We start from the raw sequence: 20,472 nt of genomic DNA, 5'->3' as shown, positions 1-20,472 counted from the left end.
CTATAATGCAAGTAAACATTTTTTAATCTATTGCTATACATTTGATCTTTTAGCAATGATCTCAAACATGAGACCAATTTTACAAAGGTCTGGATTAAATATTATATCCTTAAATTTTCCAGCTGAATTTAAAACAAAGCTCTGGTAATGTAAAATTTGCCACACACAAGCCTCTGATTATAGCCTTAACAACACATCTGATAAATGACAAATTATCAGGGTTACAAAGCTTGTACATCTGTACACAAGCTTTCTTATATTTTCTTATGTTTTTTAATTAAGGTAACAAAGTCACCAAAACAAACATTTAAATAGTTTAATTTCTCTATTAAACTATAATTCTACATGCACGTTTAGCTACATTTTCTCAGTTTTTACTGAAATACAAAATGACACTGTCCAAATTAGGCTGCATACATTATGCTGAACTCTCTGCCCAGTATTTTACATATAGTTCATCTATAAGTGATTAATCTCAGTTGAGGCTCTTTCTCCATATTTCAACCTGCTTCTGCTGTTATTACACAATCATATCTTAGTCTTCCTCTTCTATCTCATCTTTCTTGTCCTTCCCTCTTCACTTGCCCTGGATCTGTTAGAATACAGCTTAATGAATCGTTTAAAAAGCTTTCTTGAGCCATAAACAGTAATCAGATCTAAATTTTAACACCTACACATGCAGCTTCTGAAGAACTGAACTCTGACCTGTACTGATGGTAAAAACAGTTAATCAATCTCCCTCATACACTGTAAAAAGTCTTTGCTGCCTTAATTTTTTAAGTTTAATCAACTTTAATTTACAAGTCATTTCATTCAACATAGTAATAACAATTAATCTCTAGTAAAGATAAATAATAGTAAATTGAAATGACTTGTAAATTCAAGTTGATTAAATAATTGTTTACAGTGTACTATCAAACACAAACATTAAAAACTTTAGTATTAAAGTATTATGGTTTTGTCATGTTTTGAACATGAACCATGGCCACCTATTCTTTGAAGAACCTGGAAGTATCACTTAAATACCTCAACTGCTTTTTTAAACACTCCCTCATATTGACAAACGTAATTGTAAACGTATATGATCACATTACAGTTTACTCTTTTTTAGTAGATTAGGTAGCAAACTACTTTGAGATGTACTTTAACTTTTAACGTAACTAGTAATATAGATTTTCAGTTTTATACATGTAAGGTAAAGCTTCTGTAACCAAGAAAGATTCTCTATTGTATTGTATTGTATTGTATTGTATTCTATTCTACATTTCCTTCCATTCCATTCTATTAATTGAGTGAACAATGTAGAATCCAAGGTTATGGTGGTTTTCCTTAAAGGTTTAGTTCACTCCAAAATGAAAATATTGTCATTATTTACCCTCATGTCGTTTCATAACTGTTAGACCTTCATTCATCTTTGGAACACAAATTAGGATATATCTGATTAAACCAGAGACTGCCTGAGAGCTTTCTGCCCCCCCCATTGACAGTGATGTGACTATCCTTTTAAATAGTAGTCCTGCTTACCTGTTACATACAGTATATAAAATATTTTAAGTTAATCAGAGGTTTATGGCTAATGGCTAGCAATATAAAAAGGGCCACCCTATATTTGCCAATATTTCAAAAAGTTGGGTAATATTCATGGCAGTTAGTTTATAGATAATAAAAACAAAACCATAATTTGTATCAATCACATGGAGACATTTCATATTATATCAAAATTATATAATTCATGCAAAAAAACTTGTATTTACACAATATATTATATAGTCACTATTAGTGTACTTCAGACTGGAGAAAAATGTGTATTATTTTTTCTAAGTTATTTCTGTGGTTTTTCTTGCCTTGGCATGTACTTTAAAATATGGGTTTTACTGATTACAGAGCAAGAACACACAAATTTATAAAAAAAACACAGTTTTCGGAATATCACATCATGTTCAGATGTGATAGCCCAATTGTTTTCAGAGCATACCTCATTTTGGAGCTTTGAAAATTTCAGAGGAGAATCTGTACTAAAGAGTCACAGCTTCATTATACGTCTTATAGAAACTCAGACTCTCATACAACACCAAGACAGACTAATTGCAAAGAAAAGTTAGGCGTACTCATAGAAAGAAAGAATGTCTTTTATTACATTCATAATTCAATTTCGAATGCATGGGTCCTTGGCTTTTTTATTAGAAGGTAACGGGGCTAAAGCTTTATGCAGCCTTGTGACATTTACTTTAAACAAATTCTGGCATCTGTGAAAAGGAAATATGTGTCCAAGTCGTACTTAGTTCAACATCATGTTTCTCAAAAATGCAGAAGTTCAAACTAAAAGACCCCTAAACCTTACTTATCTTCCCATAAAATAGACTCAGAGGCCTTTATGCGAGAGGCTCTCTTCTCGCGGTTCTGCTGAAGTCGCCTGAGGACTGGGGCGCTTTTACTCTCCCCCGCCCAGGGTGAAGAGTTCACTGCAGGTGAATCTGTGAGAGGAAAGATTGACACAAAGTTTTACTTAATGGCTCTGCAATAGTACAGCTCACAAAAAAACATTCATAACCAATCAATAACAAACAAGAAGATGGCTTTTTATCACCACTTTGAAGGATAGGTTATGTTTCTTCTTCCTACTTGTTCAATAAATCTAATTCTGATAAAACACACTGGCGTGGAGCAGAGTGAGCCTATGGGCCAGGGCTCAGCCTCAGGCGGCCCCAGATCAATTTAAACCCTGGCTATATTTTCAGTGGTGTATAAAGACCTTTCAAAATGAACTGTATTGTTTTTATTACTACATCTTATTATTAGAATGAGCCGTTTTTATCTACATACACCGCGGGTAGCCTTACATGGAAGTCATCAATTCATTCTGCATGTTTCTACAGTAGTCCTAAATGGACAAACTGTTCTATAGAGCGCATTTGGTCATGATTTTGTCTCAGATGATGCTGTGTTTGTCCTTTGGCAGCTATCAAAGCTATGCGTTTTAAAAGGGAGGGGTGAGCTGTGGTCTTCTCGGGTCCAAAGAAATGTACCCGACCCGAAATTCCCCGGATCACTTTTTACCCAACATGCCTGAATCTCTTATTTTTTAAAGAAAGACCCGACCTGAGACAAAACTGACAAAAGTAGACCAGACCTAGTGGCAATTTTTCTTAACCTGACTGTATGTAAACTGCAGTGACGTATGTGCAGTCTACAGCCTCGCACACACCAGTCAGACAGAAAGAAACCCTGGTGGCCAGCTGCTCCACTTACTGTTATTTGTTATCTGATGACGACACTAAGGTAACCGCTACAGTGTGCATTCAAAATTGATTGACAGGTCTGAAAAATTTACTTACATCCACACAATGTCGCGAGTGCTCTTGGAAAACACCCAATGATAGTTCGGGTCTTCTCAGTTCCGTTCGGCAAAAACACATTCATTTTAAATGACCCGAGGCCACTAATATTATACCCGACACGTGTCCGAGATACATGTTCAACTTTTAGACCTGAACCTGGTCGGGTCTCGGGTCGGACCTCAGATTTTCGGATCTAAGTGGACATATGAAGACTTCTACAGTGGACTGAGCCATTGCTTGCAATTCCTACTCTCACCTCTAGATGCCACTAAAAATCTACACAGTGGACCTTTAAAGGTGTCAAAGAATGCATTAATACAACATGTTACAGTGTAATCTGATATATAGTATGTGACTTTTTTAAGTGCAACATTATCCAGAGACTGTTTTACAAGTCCATTTAGGATTTGTCCACAGAATGAAATGGTCGATTATTACCTTATTTGAAAGGGTCACGAAATGTTAAGCTCTGCTTTGATTGGCTGTTTCTCAGAACAGCTCATTTCAGTAGCTCGCTCTGAGTGCTAAGTTTGTGTTTTTTCAGTATAGACCTGCAAAATGTAACTGTAATGCCAATAGTAGAACTTTAGCCTAAATGCTATCATATATCATTAACTAGCATATAGCGCTAATTCAGCAGTCAGTTTATTTTTAGCATTGAAACAGCACTGTAATTAATTTAATGTGTCATTTAATGTTGGGGCTTACATCACAACTGTAACATCTCAGTGGGTGTTATGTTGAGATTGGACTGTTTTCCAGCAGTGTTTTGTATGCACAAGGTTTACATAAGAAGGAGGAAACAATAGTGTTTAAGGCTCATCATATGTCATTGCCATGACCTCTTATTATTCATCTATGCCAAGTTAAATACAATTTTACACTCTAATGGTAACTTTGGTTTTCTTAATACAGATTCATCCTTTGTTCTGTGATAAGAGATACAGGCTATTAAACGTAATGAGGGAATACAGTGCATATTTATTAATTAAACATATCGGTGGAGTGTTTTCGGCACTGTGATTCTGCTGTTTTTATACGGCACCTTTAAATTAATAAAAACCTATAAACCAATAATGGTTTTAACTTGCTCACTGGGTGTTGACAGTATTAAGGCAGAACTTAAGCCATTGCACTGAAAAACTATAATGTCAAGCTGCTTTGAAACAATGTTCATTGGGAAATGCGCTATATAAATAAATATAATTGAATAAAAATTTATTTTGTTTTGTCCAATTATCAGGTTCTTTAATATAAACTATTACTTTTTGATTTCTCATTGTATAATAATAATTGTTAGGTCAAATATATCTGTACATTTTTGCAAGTTTGTGTTTATGCTTTAAAGGTAAGTAATTAATTGGTAGAAATTTATTGTTTTTGTATTGTATTTATTCTTAGTTTAATTACAATTGGCTCACCTAATGTGCAGTACATGTAAAGTTAAAGCAATCAAAGTTAAAAAGAGTTGGTTTACATTCAGGTTGAGATTAAATTAAACTTGTCAGGGCTGTATTAAAGTAAATACCTTTGGGTTTTGGTGAATCAGATGGAGTCCCTTTGTCATCCGCTATGGCCCGTCTCCTTCTCTGGAGCACCATCTGAAGCTCTGCCTCCCCAACATTCCGGCTGAAGCGTTTTTTAGATTCCCCTCTCCGAGGTCCAGACCTCTTCATGGAATCCTGATGTGACCAGAGTAATGAAGTCAACTTAAAGCAATAAGCCACAACTTTTTTGCAAGTTAATTACAGGTAATGGCATTTAGTGTCAGGCAGTTTAAGGTGTAAAAAACAACACTGGCAACAGTATTACAATTAAAGATACTAATATTAAATATGTTATAATATTAAATAATTATTGCTATAAGAAAGTTTTCTGCAGCTATTATATTGTTGTTGAGATATGTAGAATATGTTGTTTACATAACAACACATCTTAGCATATTAAAATCTCAACTGATTTGTGGTCACTGTTTGTAACAGTATTTTACATTTTGCTTTTTCAAGAATTTTAGAATTCTTGTCTGACTACTGGTCTGCCATTATCTGTAAAAAAAAATGACTCGGTAAGCAGTGGTTGAGAGATCTTTACCAGCATCCCCTGTAATTCTAATACAGCTGATTTCCGGTTCTCAGATCTTTGTTCCTGTTAAAGAGTTAAAGAAATTTACGAGTCAAATGTGCCGAAGCACTAGTAGATTGCAAAAATGACTGAAAAACTTACTGTTAAATTATTGAAAAGCAATAATGCAATTCCACTAACCTTCCATGCATTTTCATCCTCTACTCCAGCCTGAAATGAAACCAAATTGTTTGTTAAATGGTTTGAATCAAGTCAGAATCAAGGCCTAAATATAGGGATGCACCGATACCGATACTGGTATCGGCCTCGATACCACATTTTCTAAAGTACTCGTTAAAAGTCCCCCGATACCTGGAATCGATACCACGGTCTGAGAAATGTCTATGTTTGAGCGGCGTGTAAGGGGTTAATGCCTCTTGTGTTGTCCAAAGAGGCAGAGTTTACAACAAACTGGAAAACTATTTTTTTTGTTAAATTATATGACTAAAGCTGTTACCTGTAAATTTAAATCATGTTTTTTTATTAAGTACTCGGTATCGGCAAGTACTGAAATGCAAGTACTTGTACTCGTACTCGTATTCCAAAAAAGTGGTATCGGTGCATCCCTACCTAAATATTTTAAGCATGTCTTTTGTTTTATTTAAAAATTGGCACCCAGAACAACACTTTCAATATTTATTACCACATACCGGTATACATCAAGGTTTTTAAGATAACAATGTTTACATTTTTATATCACTTAAATCATTCTAAACCAGCAATTTAACAAAAAATGTTTAAGAAATTATTGTTAGCTCTGTTAACATACATAACCTGGATGTTAAGTGTTAAGAATATTTTGGAAATGTACCCCACTGTCAAAAGTACTGAATGTATCCCGTGTGCATATAAATATAGTATTTCTTGTTATTTTTAGATTTCGATTATAGTCATACAGTAAATGGGAAAAAGTCTCAGGACTGAGCATTGATGCTTTCATTTCCTCTGCAACACCACAATTCATTCCAGCAATTTATTTGTGCAAAGTGACCCACCTGTGGTGGTTTAAGAATAGGTTTAAGTACAATTCCTTTCTTGATTCTTTCCATCATCTCATCCACAGCTCTGGACTTCATATCATCTATCTTTTCTGTGAGTAAATCAAGACAGCATTCATTTAGGAAGAGCAGCACATTAAAAGCACAGTTTTTTATTTATTGATAGACGACAGGAAAGTATGGGTGGAGAGAGGGGTAAGGGATCTGCAAAGGACCTCGAGCCGGGATTCGAACTCGGTCGTCGGAAGTGCGTTTGCACCATATGTTGGAGCGCTGCCCACTACACATTCGGCTCCGACAAATTTGAATTGTATTATAGACATTTATTAAAAGGTTAGGTAGATTCCTTGATTCTGGTCAATAGCTGTGCTGGTCAATATTCTATAATAATGCACACCCAAGGTGGTAATGCGGCAAGGCGCGAAGCCACGATTACCACAAACATTACTCTGGTGGTTATTTTAAGACATTTGACAGGTAAGGTCAGAGTGGAATCCAATGGAATCGTTTTATACAGCAATGGCGGATCATGGAGCCTCTCAAGAGTTCCCAGAAGTTACTGTCAACTTCAGAGCTGCAGCAGAAAGACTACATGTGATGAAGTTGATGAAAGTTTTTAAACTTTAGACGTTTAAAAAATAAGATTGTTTGTTAGCAATAGATGTGAATCGAATTACTTTGTGCATCAGTGCGTTTGAAGTGGATTATTTCTCATTAAATTAGTTAATTTAGGGGATGTTAGAAAACTGGTTAGGCTGAGGATAACATTAGCAGCACATAACAAACCACAAAAAGCTTTTTAATGGTAACTTTGGTTTTCTTAATACAGATTCATCCTTTGTTCTGTGATAAGAGATACAGGCTATTAAACGTAATGAGGGAATACAGTGCATATTTATTAATTAAACATATCGGTGGAGTGTTTTCGGCACTGTGATTCTGCTGTTTTTATGAAATTAAATGCAATAAATTAATATATGAATATCTTTTATTAATAAAATTTATATATTATTAATACGTTCAGGGATTAATAATACTTAAAAGTGATGAAGATGGTATTTCCCATTAGATGTTTATATTAACAACAAAAAGAAAACACTAAGCTAGTGATGTGACTGGTATGCCATTATCTGTAAAAAAATCACATGGAGGTATATTTATTTTATAATAAATTAAATAAAGAAGTGCCTTATGAGTCCATTTTTTTAATCTTGTTCTTTGTGCTGTGTATATATCTCATACCAGTTTGATTTATAAATACACAGTCAATTGTACATTATAAACATGCATAAACATTATAAGCTTATACATACACAATGTGATGCATTTTAAAGCTTTAAAGTTGTTGGAGGCAGTGTAAAACATGTTAACAAGGCACGTATCAGCAGCATTTGTCAGAAAACATTGTTGATAAAACAACATAAAAATACTACCTACAAATATTAGTGTGATGTATAAATAGAATATTGTAAATCAATGCGTTTCTTGACTATTAAGAAAAATCACAGCTCTTTGCCTCAAACTCAATGTATTTCAAAGGCTCCCTATGAAACTAACTGTCTCACGTGACGGCCGAGCTTTTGGATTTACAGTGGCGCAAGTCTGGCTACGTCCGAAAGCTCTAAAATGATGCCTCTGCCTTCTAAGGCAGCATTCCAGGACAGAAAGGAATCAAGGAATATCCGAATCCAATGTTAGGTTTACTTCTTGTCTCCTGAGATACCTTCATTTCCTGTCCCACAGTTCTATGCATGTACAGAGAATGTGATTGGTCGAGCCTGGTTGAGTTAAAAAAAATTAAATGGCTGCCAAGGAAGCGGGTGGAGCACAAATTTAGTGTTAATAAAGTTATTTTTTCTCTCTTTTTCCACCCTTTAATTAGAATTCCATTGAGAAATTAGTATTGTAGTTTTCAAATATGGGATTAACAGGATTCCATTTTGCTGCCTATAAAGTTTGTCCAAATACTTTTCAAAATATATTTCAAAATATACAAAAATGGCTAAAAAAAATATTGATGAAAAATTGATTTTTGTAAACATATTTTAAAATATACTACAGGACATATATTTTTGGAAATGTTTGTGTATATTTTAAAACATATTTAAAATTATATTTGAAAATATATATATTTTTTTGCCTTATGGGAATCACAATCGAACAATATCAATAAACTTAATGAAATGCGACTTTTATAAAAAAAACTTTGTTTTAGTTTTAAAATAAACACACATTGCTAGACAGGAAGGGACCACAATCTACTTTATATTTTAATTTAATATTCTTCCAAATTTATGCATAATTTGTAAAAGAATAATTAAAGTGTTTTTCATAATATACTTTAACAAGTGTTAAAAAATTAGAGATTTTGGTTTTGCGGATTGTTGATGAATAACAGCTGGGAATTATCACAACGGGCTTAAGCAGTCACGTCACGTCACAGGAAAATAAGTGAACAGTATCCCAATGTGAAGTGAGCTAGGGTCCTTACCAGTGCCTAAACCTTTGTACTTAATTTATTGATTCACAACCTCGGGAGCTAGGGAACTGATTGAGACACAGACAGGGACTATTTTTCCCAGCGAAAGCAAGGCTTATAGTGATTTCACTTTAGGAAAGTTCCACTGATGCTTAGTTTTAATATTTGTATTCTGTGGTAACCATTTTATAAAAGCAATTAGGATGAAAGGTTTGTGCTGTGTCGTGAATAAATAAGGGCTGAAGGGGTTGCAAGCACTCTGTTTCCTGTTGTGCCTAACAATTCCCTTTAGCCATGACTTATTCCACGATTCTAGTACCTTATTGCTGACTTTAAAAATCTCTTACTTGCAGGTTCGGTGGTGTCTCCAATCTTCTTTTTGTTCCTCAAGGCCTTTAATGGGCTAAATATACAAACAAATGTATTCCCATTAGGGGAACACTCTGGAAAAGTGACCAATCTATCACAGGGCATTATAAATACACATAGGATAGCGTAAATAACATCAGATGTGCAGATACGGTATGTTTAAATATGTTGATGTTTAAATATCTTGAGAGTTAAATTTTTTTTGAAAAATATGTTGTGTTCTTACTCTGTGACTGTTGAAGATGGAGGAAGTGGTGGTGGTGGAGGAGGGGGTGGTGGTGGAGGAAGTGGAGGAAGAGGCTGTGGGGATGCCGGACAAGCTGGATATTCATTTTCCTCTTTTGATTGGTCAGATATAAGAGAAGGAAGTTCCTCCGACTTTCTCAGTTTATCCTGGAGCTGTATGACTAGTTGTCAAATAATGACAGTTATACAGTTAAAAGCAGGGCCAAAAACTAAAGTTTTGCTACCCTGCCAATGACCGGTGAGTTTTTTACCAGCCATAAATATTTTTACTGGCCATGAAACTACATCACTAACTAAACATATTTAAGTAACACTATGCAGTAAGGTACTATGTTTTCATATTATTTAGCTTCATTAGTTAACCTGAACTGAATATAAAACTTCTACAGGATTTATTAATCTTAGTACATGTTAATTAGCATTAACATAAACATTTTAAACTTCAAACATTAGTTAATGCCCATAAGCTAACTTGAACATACAATGATTAACTAACACTTATGTCAACTAACATTAACAAAGATCAGTAAATTTTGTAAAAATGTATTGTTTGTTGTAAATTCATGCTAGCTTAGTCGATATATGCCTTCAATCACCCATTCCAATTTCACCTCATCCTTCTCACATGTCTGTATTCACATACAAAGCCAGTCTCTTTAATTTATCGTCATTGAAATGCTTCGAATTTATAAAAATGTCACCAGCCAACTTGGTGTGTGTTAAAGGTATAGCGGACGATTTTCCCAAATTTTTGAAAAGAACAGCCCCTCCACTTTTTAAAAAAAAATGCACATGCGCAACACTCTACCTGCTCCCGAGAGGGAACGCCTATTATCGTGTGCACGAGAGAGCATGAACGAACGAGCCTAGTTATTCTCTTCGCTCTGTATTCAAGTTCATGTCATTTTTGACATAAAAATCTGAAATACTCTTTATTTAATCTGGTTTAAGCTACAATGATATTAAAGATTGCAAATGGGATTTTTCTTATTGGCTATTTAATAAAATATAAGGTCCTGTTTCAAATGCAGCATTCATATGCATTAAACATACTTTCCACTTGAAGTGCAGTTAAAGATTGCTGGGATTCTTTCAGCTGTGCTTCCAACTTGCTTCTTTCTTTCTCACTGATCGCCAGCTTTGTTTTTACAGCTGCCAGATCTGATAAAGTGCTGAGCTCCTCAGTTGCTGCCTGGGATTGTTTCACCTGTATTTTGTCAAATTAGAGCAATAAAAAGAGAATAAAAATATTAAAAAAAACTTTTTTATTTGTAATTCATTTTCTTATTTCAACAAAATGTTCACAAAACCACTAACCACCGAATTTGCAAGTTTTCAATAAAAATGGCACATACAGTTTGATATTATCTTGTATACTCTCACAGATTAATGCATACCTGGGTTTGGAAACAGAGTCGTATCTCTTCCAGTACTTTGCCAATATCAGTGATTTGATTCAGAGCTTCTTGTAGTTGTTTCTCAGTCTCTGCATTTTGTATGAGGGTTACGGTCTGTTTTTGGGTTTCCTTCTGTTTCACAAGAATCTGGAGGGGTCAACAAATCACCCAGTCAATCACCTCACCTGATCAACTAGAATGTTTCTATAGTTAAAATGGTAAAGCATGGCAGTACAATGTACACTTTTAGTGCACTGTAAGTTGCTTTTGAATAAATAGTGCCAGACAAATAAAGATGTTTCATCGGATGCACATACATTGTCGAAGTTACGCGTCTGGGCAGAACTTAACTTCTCTGTTTGTTTATTGGTCTGACTAGTGGCTGAACTAAACTTTGTATCAAATACCTAGTCAAAAAAAAAAAAACATTTGGGGGCCTAAAGATGAGGGGAGACGGCGATCATGTATCCCCGCTATGTGGGGAAGGTTTGGTAGCCGATCTGTTGTTAACATTGTATACATTATATAGTAAACATTTTATACAATAATATTAACTCAGTGTAGCATTTGATACACTTTAGCTATGATTTGAACTAAGGTAACATATCTATTTGTTTATTTTGCTTGTTATCAGAAATAAACTACTCTATAAAGACTCTGCTGTTATTGATTCTTCGCGGAGTTTACCGGAAGATGCAATTGTCACATGAAAGCCGTTTGTTTATGTTGTTACTGCTGAAACCATCTATATGCTTTTTAATTTGTTTTAATGCAGTCAAAAATACTTTTTTAAATAATGCACATTATCAAAAAAACTTTTTCATTTCAATGTTTATTTGAAGAGTTTGGTTCCAAAACGCAATAAATCCATTTTTACTAATTTACGTAAAAATGTGTTTTCTATAGGCTACCTCAAAAGTGACAAGCTGAAAAACAATTTTTTCTGTTACAAACGTTCACATAACATATTTAGGTTATAAAAACATTAAAAAAATCAAATACATAATTTCATTTTCGAAGATTCATTATAAAAAAATTACCCCCCCCCCACAAAATGCAATAAATCCCTTGAATCAATATATAAATGTGCATTCATCTTTGCCATGTTATACATTTAGTTGACTAGTGGTATACACCAATTTTTCCCAATCCTGGTCCCAGAAGGTTTTAGATGTCTCCATATTTAAAACACCTGATTCAACTTATCAGCCTCCTTCAAAAATGGTAAACATGTCTCCCTAACAAGCTGATGAGTTAAATCAGGTGTGTTAAATAAGGAGACGTCTTAAACATTCTGGGAGGGGTTCCTCGAGGACCAGGATTGGGAAACACTGGTATACACTGATTAAAAAAAAAAACATTAATGTCATTAATAAAAACACTTACTTTGTCATATTAAGAACAACATCATTGCTGCTGTTATACTTGAGACATCTTTGCTGAACTTTTTTGACAGTGATCAGCTGTAAAATGTTTTGATCCTGCTCGATTTTCATAGACTTTGAGTAAAATAATGAAAAGTTTTTCATAAGATGCCCTGGGGTCAGTGTGTTAGCATGACAGAAGCTTGATGCTGTCGGGAGAACAAGCAACAGCTGACATTTTCTGTCTCCCGAATGCCTCTTGCGTAATTTATTAGATTTTGATGGCTTACGTTTAAGTATTATTTTGTTTTTGTTTGTTTGTTGATCACAAAGTACAAAGTAGATGAGGGAAACTAGAATTTCGTGTGCCATTGTTGTTTACAGTGCGAGGAATGGTGTGATGTGATTTTTTGGCAGATTTATTGCGTTCTGCAGAAAAGGAGGAGTAGAAAAAAGGGAAAAAGGAAGAAAAGATGACAAAATAACACGGCGGATATTGGATTTTGCGTAAAATTAAGAATTTACTTTTTAATACTGACCAGATAATACTGATTTTGGCGGTAGCTTATTTAAAAAAAGACGTTTATCGCATTTTGGAACCGAACTCTTAATTTACTTTTAATACATTTAACTGTCCTTAGACCTATTGTACATCTGTATGCTGTACATATTTCTTTAATAAATGTTCTTGTAATCCTGTAGAAAGATAATAATATATGCACCAATCCTTACAATAACATTATTTTACGCTCATACCGAAGAGAAATACATATATCTGTCTATCTGTCTGTGAGGGACAAAAATATAATTTGGACCATATTCAGATGCAGTACTAATAGCAATATAACTTGGATTGGGGTATAATAAAAAACAACAACAGCAGAAGAAGAGGGAGAAGAAGATAACTAAAAATGCAGAAAAATGTACAGCTCTGTGAGAAACAAAATTTTGATTTGCACCATATTTAGATTCAGTATTAATAGCAATATTTGAGAACAATAAAGAAACAATAGGATTTTGCAGCTCGCATTTCAGAAAAAAAAATCTGTGAGAAACAAAACATTCCATTTGCATCATATTCAGATGCCATATTTAAAGCAATAATATTCAGATAGAAAATAAGGGAATAGAAAATAAAAAGTAAGATTACAAAAAGCTCATTCAGTAAAGAGAAACAGGAAGCAGGAAAGAGAAATGAAAGTTCGTCATGTGTCGGAGTGTTTCGTCTCTCACTTCTCACCTCCATTCACGCCCCTTTCGTTCAGCTAGCAAAAACCACATATCTAAACCACCAACCAAGACCCCTGTGGCGCCACAATTACAGGGAAAAGCGTATGTGCTTGACAACGACATGGCACATCCCTTTGTGTGATGACGGCCTATATTTTCTCCCTTTCGAATTAGTCCATCATTAGAGCCTCTGTGTCTACAAAAATACTGAACAAGATAAAGATGAATGTGTTTTCAAAACAGAAAGAAAACACACAAATGGAAGGGGTGGCGATAAAGATGTGTCATTCAAGCTGTGTGGTGTGTGGCCACACATTCGGAACGAGATTGAGTGCTGTGTGAAACATCGGGGGTCCCTTTCACAGGTAAAGGCCCCCTGTTGGGACCCCCATTATGTCTGTGTCTCCAAATGGGGAACAATAAACACAAAGGCGACAATGCAGATGGCGGATAGGAAGTGTCAAACAAGGACAGGGGTTTAAAGACCTGCCGATTTTCAAACTGCCATCTTGATGGGTGCTAATTATGCCATTACTGATTACTGCAAGATGAGGGATGCCACTTTTAGGCTGAGATGCTCATTTGGAGTGCATGAATGTTAAGCTTACTAGTATTAACAGGGCCAGCTGGACTGGTATGGTCAACAAGACTAGTGTTTGTGTTTTCAAATTAAACCACCTCCTTTCCGTGTCTTTTTGTAATGTTATGTGTTTCATTTTGCTGTTTCACAGTTATGAGCATGAATTGAACAGATATATGAGGTTGTTTACACCTGGTATTAACATGCATTTTGTTTGATCGGATCACAACTGGACAGCGCTAAATACAGGTCTGAAACGGTTGAGCTCATCCACTTCTGACCACATTCTGAGGCTGTTTACACTTGGCATTAACATGCGTTTTCATCGATCGGATCACAAGTGGACGAGAGAGACACATTACGTTTACACCTGTCCTGGTATTTAAATCCGTCTCTTTTGTCCACTTTCGACCGCATCTGTCCTGAATACTGTGAGGGGGGGGTCTGTGAGACGGTGGGCGAGTCTCTCTGCTGTCATTCAAACCCGAGCGGGAGTAATTATGAGTTTATATGGACGCAAACTATATTATGTCGGAGTCTGCTGCTTGTTTAGCAAGTATACATGCTGCACAGTGTTTTGTACGTTTATATGTTGGAGCTTTCTCTGAATTTTCAGCGCAATTGATGAAATAGGATCGCGCAACTTTCACACAATTTCAAAACGAAACTACGGAGATCAGCCGCTTTAGTTGTATCAATGAAAGGCTAAAAATAGCGCTGTTCACCGTATGTTTACACCAGAAGTCAAAAAAAGACGTAAAACTTGTGTTTAATACCTCAGATTAGATAAATGGGCGGAGAGAAGGCGGTCGCGTGTGGCTGTTCGAACGCATTCAACCACATATTCGTTCCGCAACTCCAAAGCGATCCGATCGAAAGTGGTTTCGACTACCTCTGGATGTGGTTGAAAGTGGTCGAAAGTGGACGAGCTCAAAACGTTTTGAACACCGTTTACACCTGGCATTAACGTCGTCCACTTGTGATCCGATCGACGAAAACGCATGTTAATGCCAAGTGTAAACAGCCTCTCTGAGGTATCATTTGATTGGATTGCTATTGTGGTGCTCAAACACTTTGGAGCACATGCACATACATTATGTCTAGCTTGAACACAGTGTACATGAGCATTTTTACACTGGGTTTGTTTGATGGGTCCGAGCGCGAGTGCGAATGTTCCCGGGGCCCTCCACAGAATTGGTCTTTTTTCACATTCTCTCGATTCTATTACACCCTAGTTCCCACGCGTAATCACAAATGCACACGTACAAGAGGATGTGAAACACATTACGATTTAGCATATTTTTGTTTTTTAATATGTTGGTGTTATCATGCACAGCAGAGAGAGCGACAGCCTGCGCATATGTGCTCTGGAATACAGAATTCATCAGTTGTGATCGTGCATCGTGGAAACTAATGATCGACGTCATTGGCTAGAACACACGCGCAGGTTACTTTGCTTCCTGGACAAGTGTGCACCTGAGTGCAAGGTACTTTCACATTCATGCGAATCGAGCCACACTGCCATTTCAACCGAGCTTATACCACCTCCCTCTCGTTTAGCCTTTAAAAATGACCATTTGACTAGTTGTGCTCTGTTTGTTTCCAACAGTAAGTTTAGGATTACCTCGTGTGCAAAAACTTCAGCATGTTGCCGGAGTCCTTGCTCCATTTCAAGCTTTTGGGATATATCTGCAAACTCTTCTGTAACAAGCTGGGACACTGCAGACACAAATAAATCCAAAGTAAATATTTTGTTTTGCAGGTGCCCATTCATACTGTAATGTGTTTGATCATTACTAACCTCTTTTCATTTTATTCACAGTTCTGCTTTGCTTGCTAAGTTTCCTAAGAATCGCCTCCTTCTCCCCAACCTCCAGCACCAGCTTAAGAACATGATGAAAGTGTAAAATTAAATATATTAATTTTTATTAAATTAACCATCAACATTCCATGCCAACACTCTGCATATATTATCTGAACCAGCTTGTTTTCTGCAGGGTCACACGTGGGCTGGTGCTTTTCACCACTGTCTCGGGGGCTACATTGCTAACCCTGTTTTTCGGGGGAATTAATTACTGCTTTAAATGCCAAATGCAAAATCAGAATGTAGAATTGTTTGCAAATGGAAAATCAAGAAATGATAAATAGTTTAAAATATCCACAGCTATTTTTTTATTCCAAGTAGGATAAATTAGCAGGAATATACTGTACTGTATGACAATTGATAGGTGGGACACATAAGTTTGTTAACACCACCTAAATACACAGCTCTCTGAAATACTTGATTCTTTATGGTTTTACCCAGAATTCCATGGTCAGATTTAACATTACATTATCATTTATCCTAGTTAAGTAATCCAGTGAATGACATGTTAATTTTTTTGGTTTGAAGTGTTCACAACTGCAGAAGTAAAAGGTGCAAAAAATGTCCCAAACTGCCACTAATCTGTTAATTTTATGCTCTGGATGCCGTAGCCTGCTATACCTTTTCCTTCAGATCTTCATTTTCTTTTTTAAGTTGTTCCACCTGCTCACAGAGTTGAATTTTCTCCCCAAGTAATCGGTCCATTGATGACTGCAACTCTGCACAGATTTTGACAAAGAAAACAGCAAAAATCATAACTGTCTACCTTATCCTTGGACAGGATTATTGGAGTGCTTATTTTTAATTGACTATAAAGTCTCACCTCTAATTTGATTTTGACTTATTAGTAGTGGATCTTCAGCACTCTCCTCAACTGGGTCCTCCTCAGAATCTGTTACAACCTTAAGGTCAAGGTTCAGGACAGAGAGGTTTTCCGGCATCTCCTGAATCAGTGGAAGAATGGCTTGGCTTTTTCTCTTTAATACCTTGTAATCCTTTGTAACCTGTGGGTTCAAGATAACCTTATTAAAATAAGCTTTTTTATTAGAAGAAAAGGGAAATGCTATTGCTTAAAGATGGCTCCTTGTGATTGAAAACACTTTGGCCATGTTTACGCCTGGTATACATGGGTTTCAGCTGACGTCACTCACTTGTCTTCCGCCATTTTGAGGACCTGAAGTGGTCGCAAAAGAATTAGAAGCTATGCCTTCAATATGTTGTGAGCATCAAAATCGCTATTTTACAACACTAAGAAGGCTCGACACAACATGATATTTTGCTCGAAGTATCGCCTGTGTCTCTACACGTGAACTCGAGCATTGAGAACATTGTTTGTGAACAAAGAGTTTACTAAAAAGAAGGTTTTGAACAACTGAATTTGGTTGATTTGGCTTCCGCTCGCCGCCATCTTCCCAGTCAAGATGAATCGATCTGCGAATGCAACGTAAGGAGGGAGGAGAGTAAAGATGGATAGCTCCTAAAGCATAGTTCCATATAAATGCACAGATAATTCGTTGTTTTGTCGCAAGTGAAAAACAATATTGACCTTCTAGTTGAAAAAGGAGCCTCATATTCATTCGCATTCAGAAATCGATTATTTCCGTCTGGCAGAGATGACGAGCAGACACCATAACAGCCAAAATCAGTTGTACAAAACTTTCTTTTTATTAAACTCTGTGTACACAAACAATGTTCTCAATGTTCGCGTTCATGAGTAGAGATCCAGGTGATACTTCGAGCAAAGTTTCATGTTGTGTCGTGCCGCCTTAGTGTTGTAAAATAGTGGTAGTTCGTTAGCAGAGAACAGCGGCTGGAAGAACGTATAAGGGATTGAGTAGGCATCACACCCTAAACAAGATATATTTTTTTAAAGTCGCGTTTCTTTTCATGACAGTCGAGGTGCGACATGTTGTCTTTCGTAGCCATTTCCCGTATCCATAAGAATCATAGACAGTAAAAGATAAGAAATCCGTAAATCGTAGCAAGCCAGCCAATGCTTGTCAGTAGCCTACTGGTACTCGGTCGGTCCTCAAGATGGCGGCATGACGTAAAAAGTCACATGACTGAAACCCATCTATCTGGATGCGTTTTGATCAATCGGATCGTGGATGAGAGAGATACATTCGTGTTCACACCTGGTGTTTTAATCTCTCTTAGATGACTTCTGTTGTAATTACTCTGTGGGGATGGTCTATGGCTGAGTCCCTCTGCTTTCATTTAAACACCCCTGCTTGTGTTGTTAGTAAATATGCTGCACAGAGCTTATATGTAAAGAATCAAAAATTTGACCTTAAAATCAAGGAAAATCTCAACACTCATATGCTTTTTTAATCTAGACTTGAGAAGGAGCTTGTTTTACCGAAAGTGGTAAGGCATTCCTCTACGTAAGCAATAGGTTCATTTCAAATAGGTTTCAAAACAGTCTTCATGGGACGTTCAGGAAATAATTTTTCCCACCCAACACCCACGCTATTATTTTAGCTTTAGTATGAAATGTTGGATTGCTTGAACAAACTTGGGAAGTGGTTTGTGAAACTTGAGAACTTATGGTTTACACAAAGCATACAGAAAAAGCCTAATTAGTTTTGGTGCATGTTGATTATTTGATGGAGTCCAACTGGTCATGTCAAGTTCAGTTAGGAACACATCATGCAGCTTATAAGGGAAATGGGGGATGTGAAATAATAAAGAGAACAATCAGAAGGTTGTCTCAATATGTAAGAAAAGAGAAGTGTAAATACCTTTAGTGCAAAGGCTTCTGCAGTCTCCCTGCAGGAACGTTCAATCTCAAACTGCACCTCCAACATATCCAATTCCTTGAGCAGTTGAGAAGAAGCTGAAACACGTTTCGCAGAAGAACATTACATTTCTGAAAAGTTCAGCTTTGTTTTAGTTATGTATTAAATATGGTAGTTGAAGTCTCAAAAGACAAAAGATTTTCAGGACGTCTTTCAATTTTGTAGTTTTACTTCTGAATTGATATTTGAGGATACTGTAATAGCAAATGATGGCCACAAATGTCTCACCCTTCTCCATCACTGACAGCTTTTCATTTGCCACATTTCTCTCCTTCTCCAAAATCTCACACTGTACAAGAGATTTTAAAATGAAAATAAATATTCATAAATTAATGGAGTAAAATAAGACAACCTTCTTCACTAAAATATGGAAGAACACTAAGGGACGATACTGTCTGGAGAGAATTATTGGATGTGTTTAAAATAGCTTACTACTATATTTCTGAAAGGCATGTGCATGTTGCGTGAACTATTTAAGTATTCAGTAAAATTGAATGACCTGCTACATTTCCGATAATATACAAAATACAACAGTACACTGGGTATTTTATACCTTAATGCCATACAGTGTTCCAATTGACCTTCTCATTTTAGTGTGAATAGAGAACCTGAAGTAAAATATCTTGCACGTCTTGGACAGACTGTGAAGAATTATTACATTTATGCAGAAATATAAATGTGACCATTTTATTATTAAATATTGAGTATTGTTTCACATACAGTACTATTAAAAAATGTAAGCAGTATACAGTGTTGCCAGTGAACTGGTTTTCCAAACCTACTTAAATTGAATAAAGAAAAATTACCTGAATGTCTCTTTCATCCTCTGAGGCACTGTCCTCCTCCGAATCTGTTACAACAACAGTTGAAGATTTCAGATGGTTTATCTTATTCATAAACTGCTGTATTTTTTTTATATAAAGAAGTATTCATGGAAAACAAGGGGTATATTTGTCTTGTGCAAGTAAATGAATGAATTTCCTTCATAGCTGTGGTTTATAGATTTCAATACATTTATGATTCTCATTTTGCTGCGACTTTGATTATATAATTGCAAAAAGTAAGCTAAAAGCATTAATTTTGTATTATGTTGTTAGGCTTTGCGTACTGAAAAATCGAACATGTATCAACATCTTCTAGAGTTCAGAATAAATGACAATTCGCAAAGAAAAGAGCAATTATCCTACCTGAAATTTTGGAATCTGACCCAAGATTCCACATTGTTTCTAAAACTCAGTGAAAAACTGAGAAAGTAAGCTACAATATCCGATCTTGTAAAGTGCTGCAGTTTGTTTCTGTTTCTGCTGAACTCTCTTTGGCAGTATGTAGAACTGAAACTTTTATCACATCTCTAGTTTTCATCCTTCCCATTTTGTTACGTATACTGGTACAAAAAACAACTGTGCTTTGTACTTTTTGACTAAATGAACAATGTCTCTTTTGAAAGAACAGGTTAACTTAACATGTGAATTAGAGATACTGGCCCATGTGATAGACCAGTCTAAAGCAATGCTTTTGTCTCAGTGGTTCTTTTTGGCATGCCCTCCAAAAAATTTAAATTAAGCAAAACATATTAAAGGGGAAATATCATGAAAATCTGACTTTGTCCATGTTTAAGTGCTATAATTGGGTCCCCATTGCTTCTATTCCCCTAGAAAATGTGAAAAAGATCAAACCTGTAACTTAGT

General features: G+C 35.8%; 1 protein-coding gene across 1 annotated transcript; it reads right to left on the bottom strand.

Moving 5' to 3' along the window:
• Nucleotides 1-2,116: 2,116 nt before the first annotated feature.
• Nucleotides 2,117-20,104, bottom strand: shtn2 (shootin 2). Its single transcript, XM_065294479.2, has 17 exons — nucleotides 19,972-20,104; nucleotides 19,591-19,634; nucleotides 19,013-19,073; nucleotides 18,728-18,822; nucleotides 16,810-16,990; nucleotides 16,608-16,705; nucleotides 15,924-16,005; nucleotides 15,747-15,841; nucleotides 10,949-11,095; nucleotides 10,605-10,758; nucleotides 9,532-9,712; nucleotides 9,284-9,339; nucleotides 6,455-6,549; nucleotides 5,601-5,630; nucleotides 5,430-5,483; nucleotides 4,867-5,020; nucleotides 2,117-2,474 (listed from the first exon to the last, which is right to left on the bottom strand). Exons 1-17 carry the CDS (start codon nucleotides 20,003-20,005, stop codon nucleotides 2,338-2,340), a joined length of 1,698 nt encoding a protein of 565 aa, XP_065150551.1. The 5' UTR covers nucleotides 20,006-20,104; the 3' UTR covers nucleotides 2,117-2,337.
• Nucleotides 20,105-20,472: the final 368 nt, after the last annotated feature.

Source organism: Paramisgurnus dabryanus, chromosome 2 (assembly GCF_030506205.2).
Source record: "Paramisgurnus dabryanus chromosome 2, PD_genome_1.1, whole genome shotgun sequence".
NCBI classification, from domain to species: domain Eukaryota; kingdom Metazoa; phylum Chordata; class Actinopteri; order Cypriniformes; family Cobitidae; genus Paramisgurnus; species Paramisgurnus dabryanus.
Note: the sequence above shows the minus strand (reverse complement) of the source record. Positions and strands in the feature narration are given on the sequence as shown.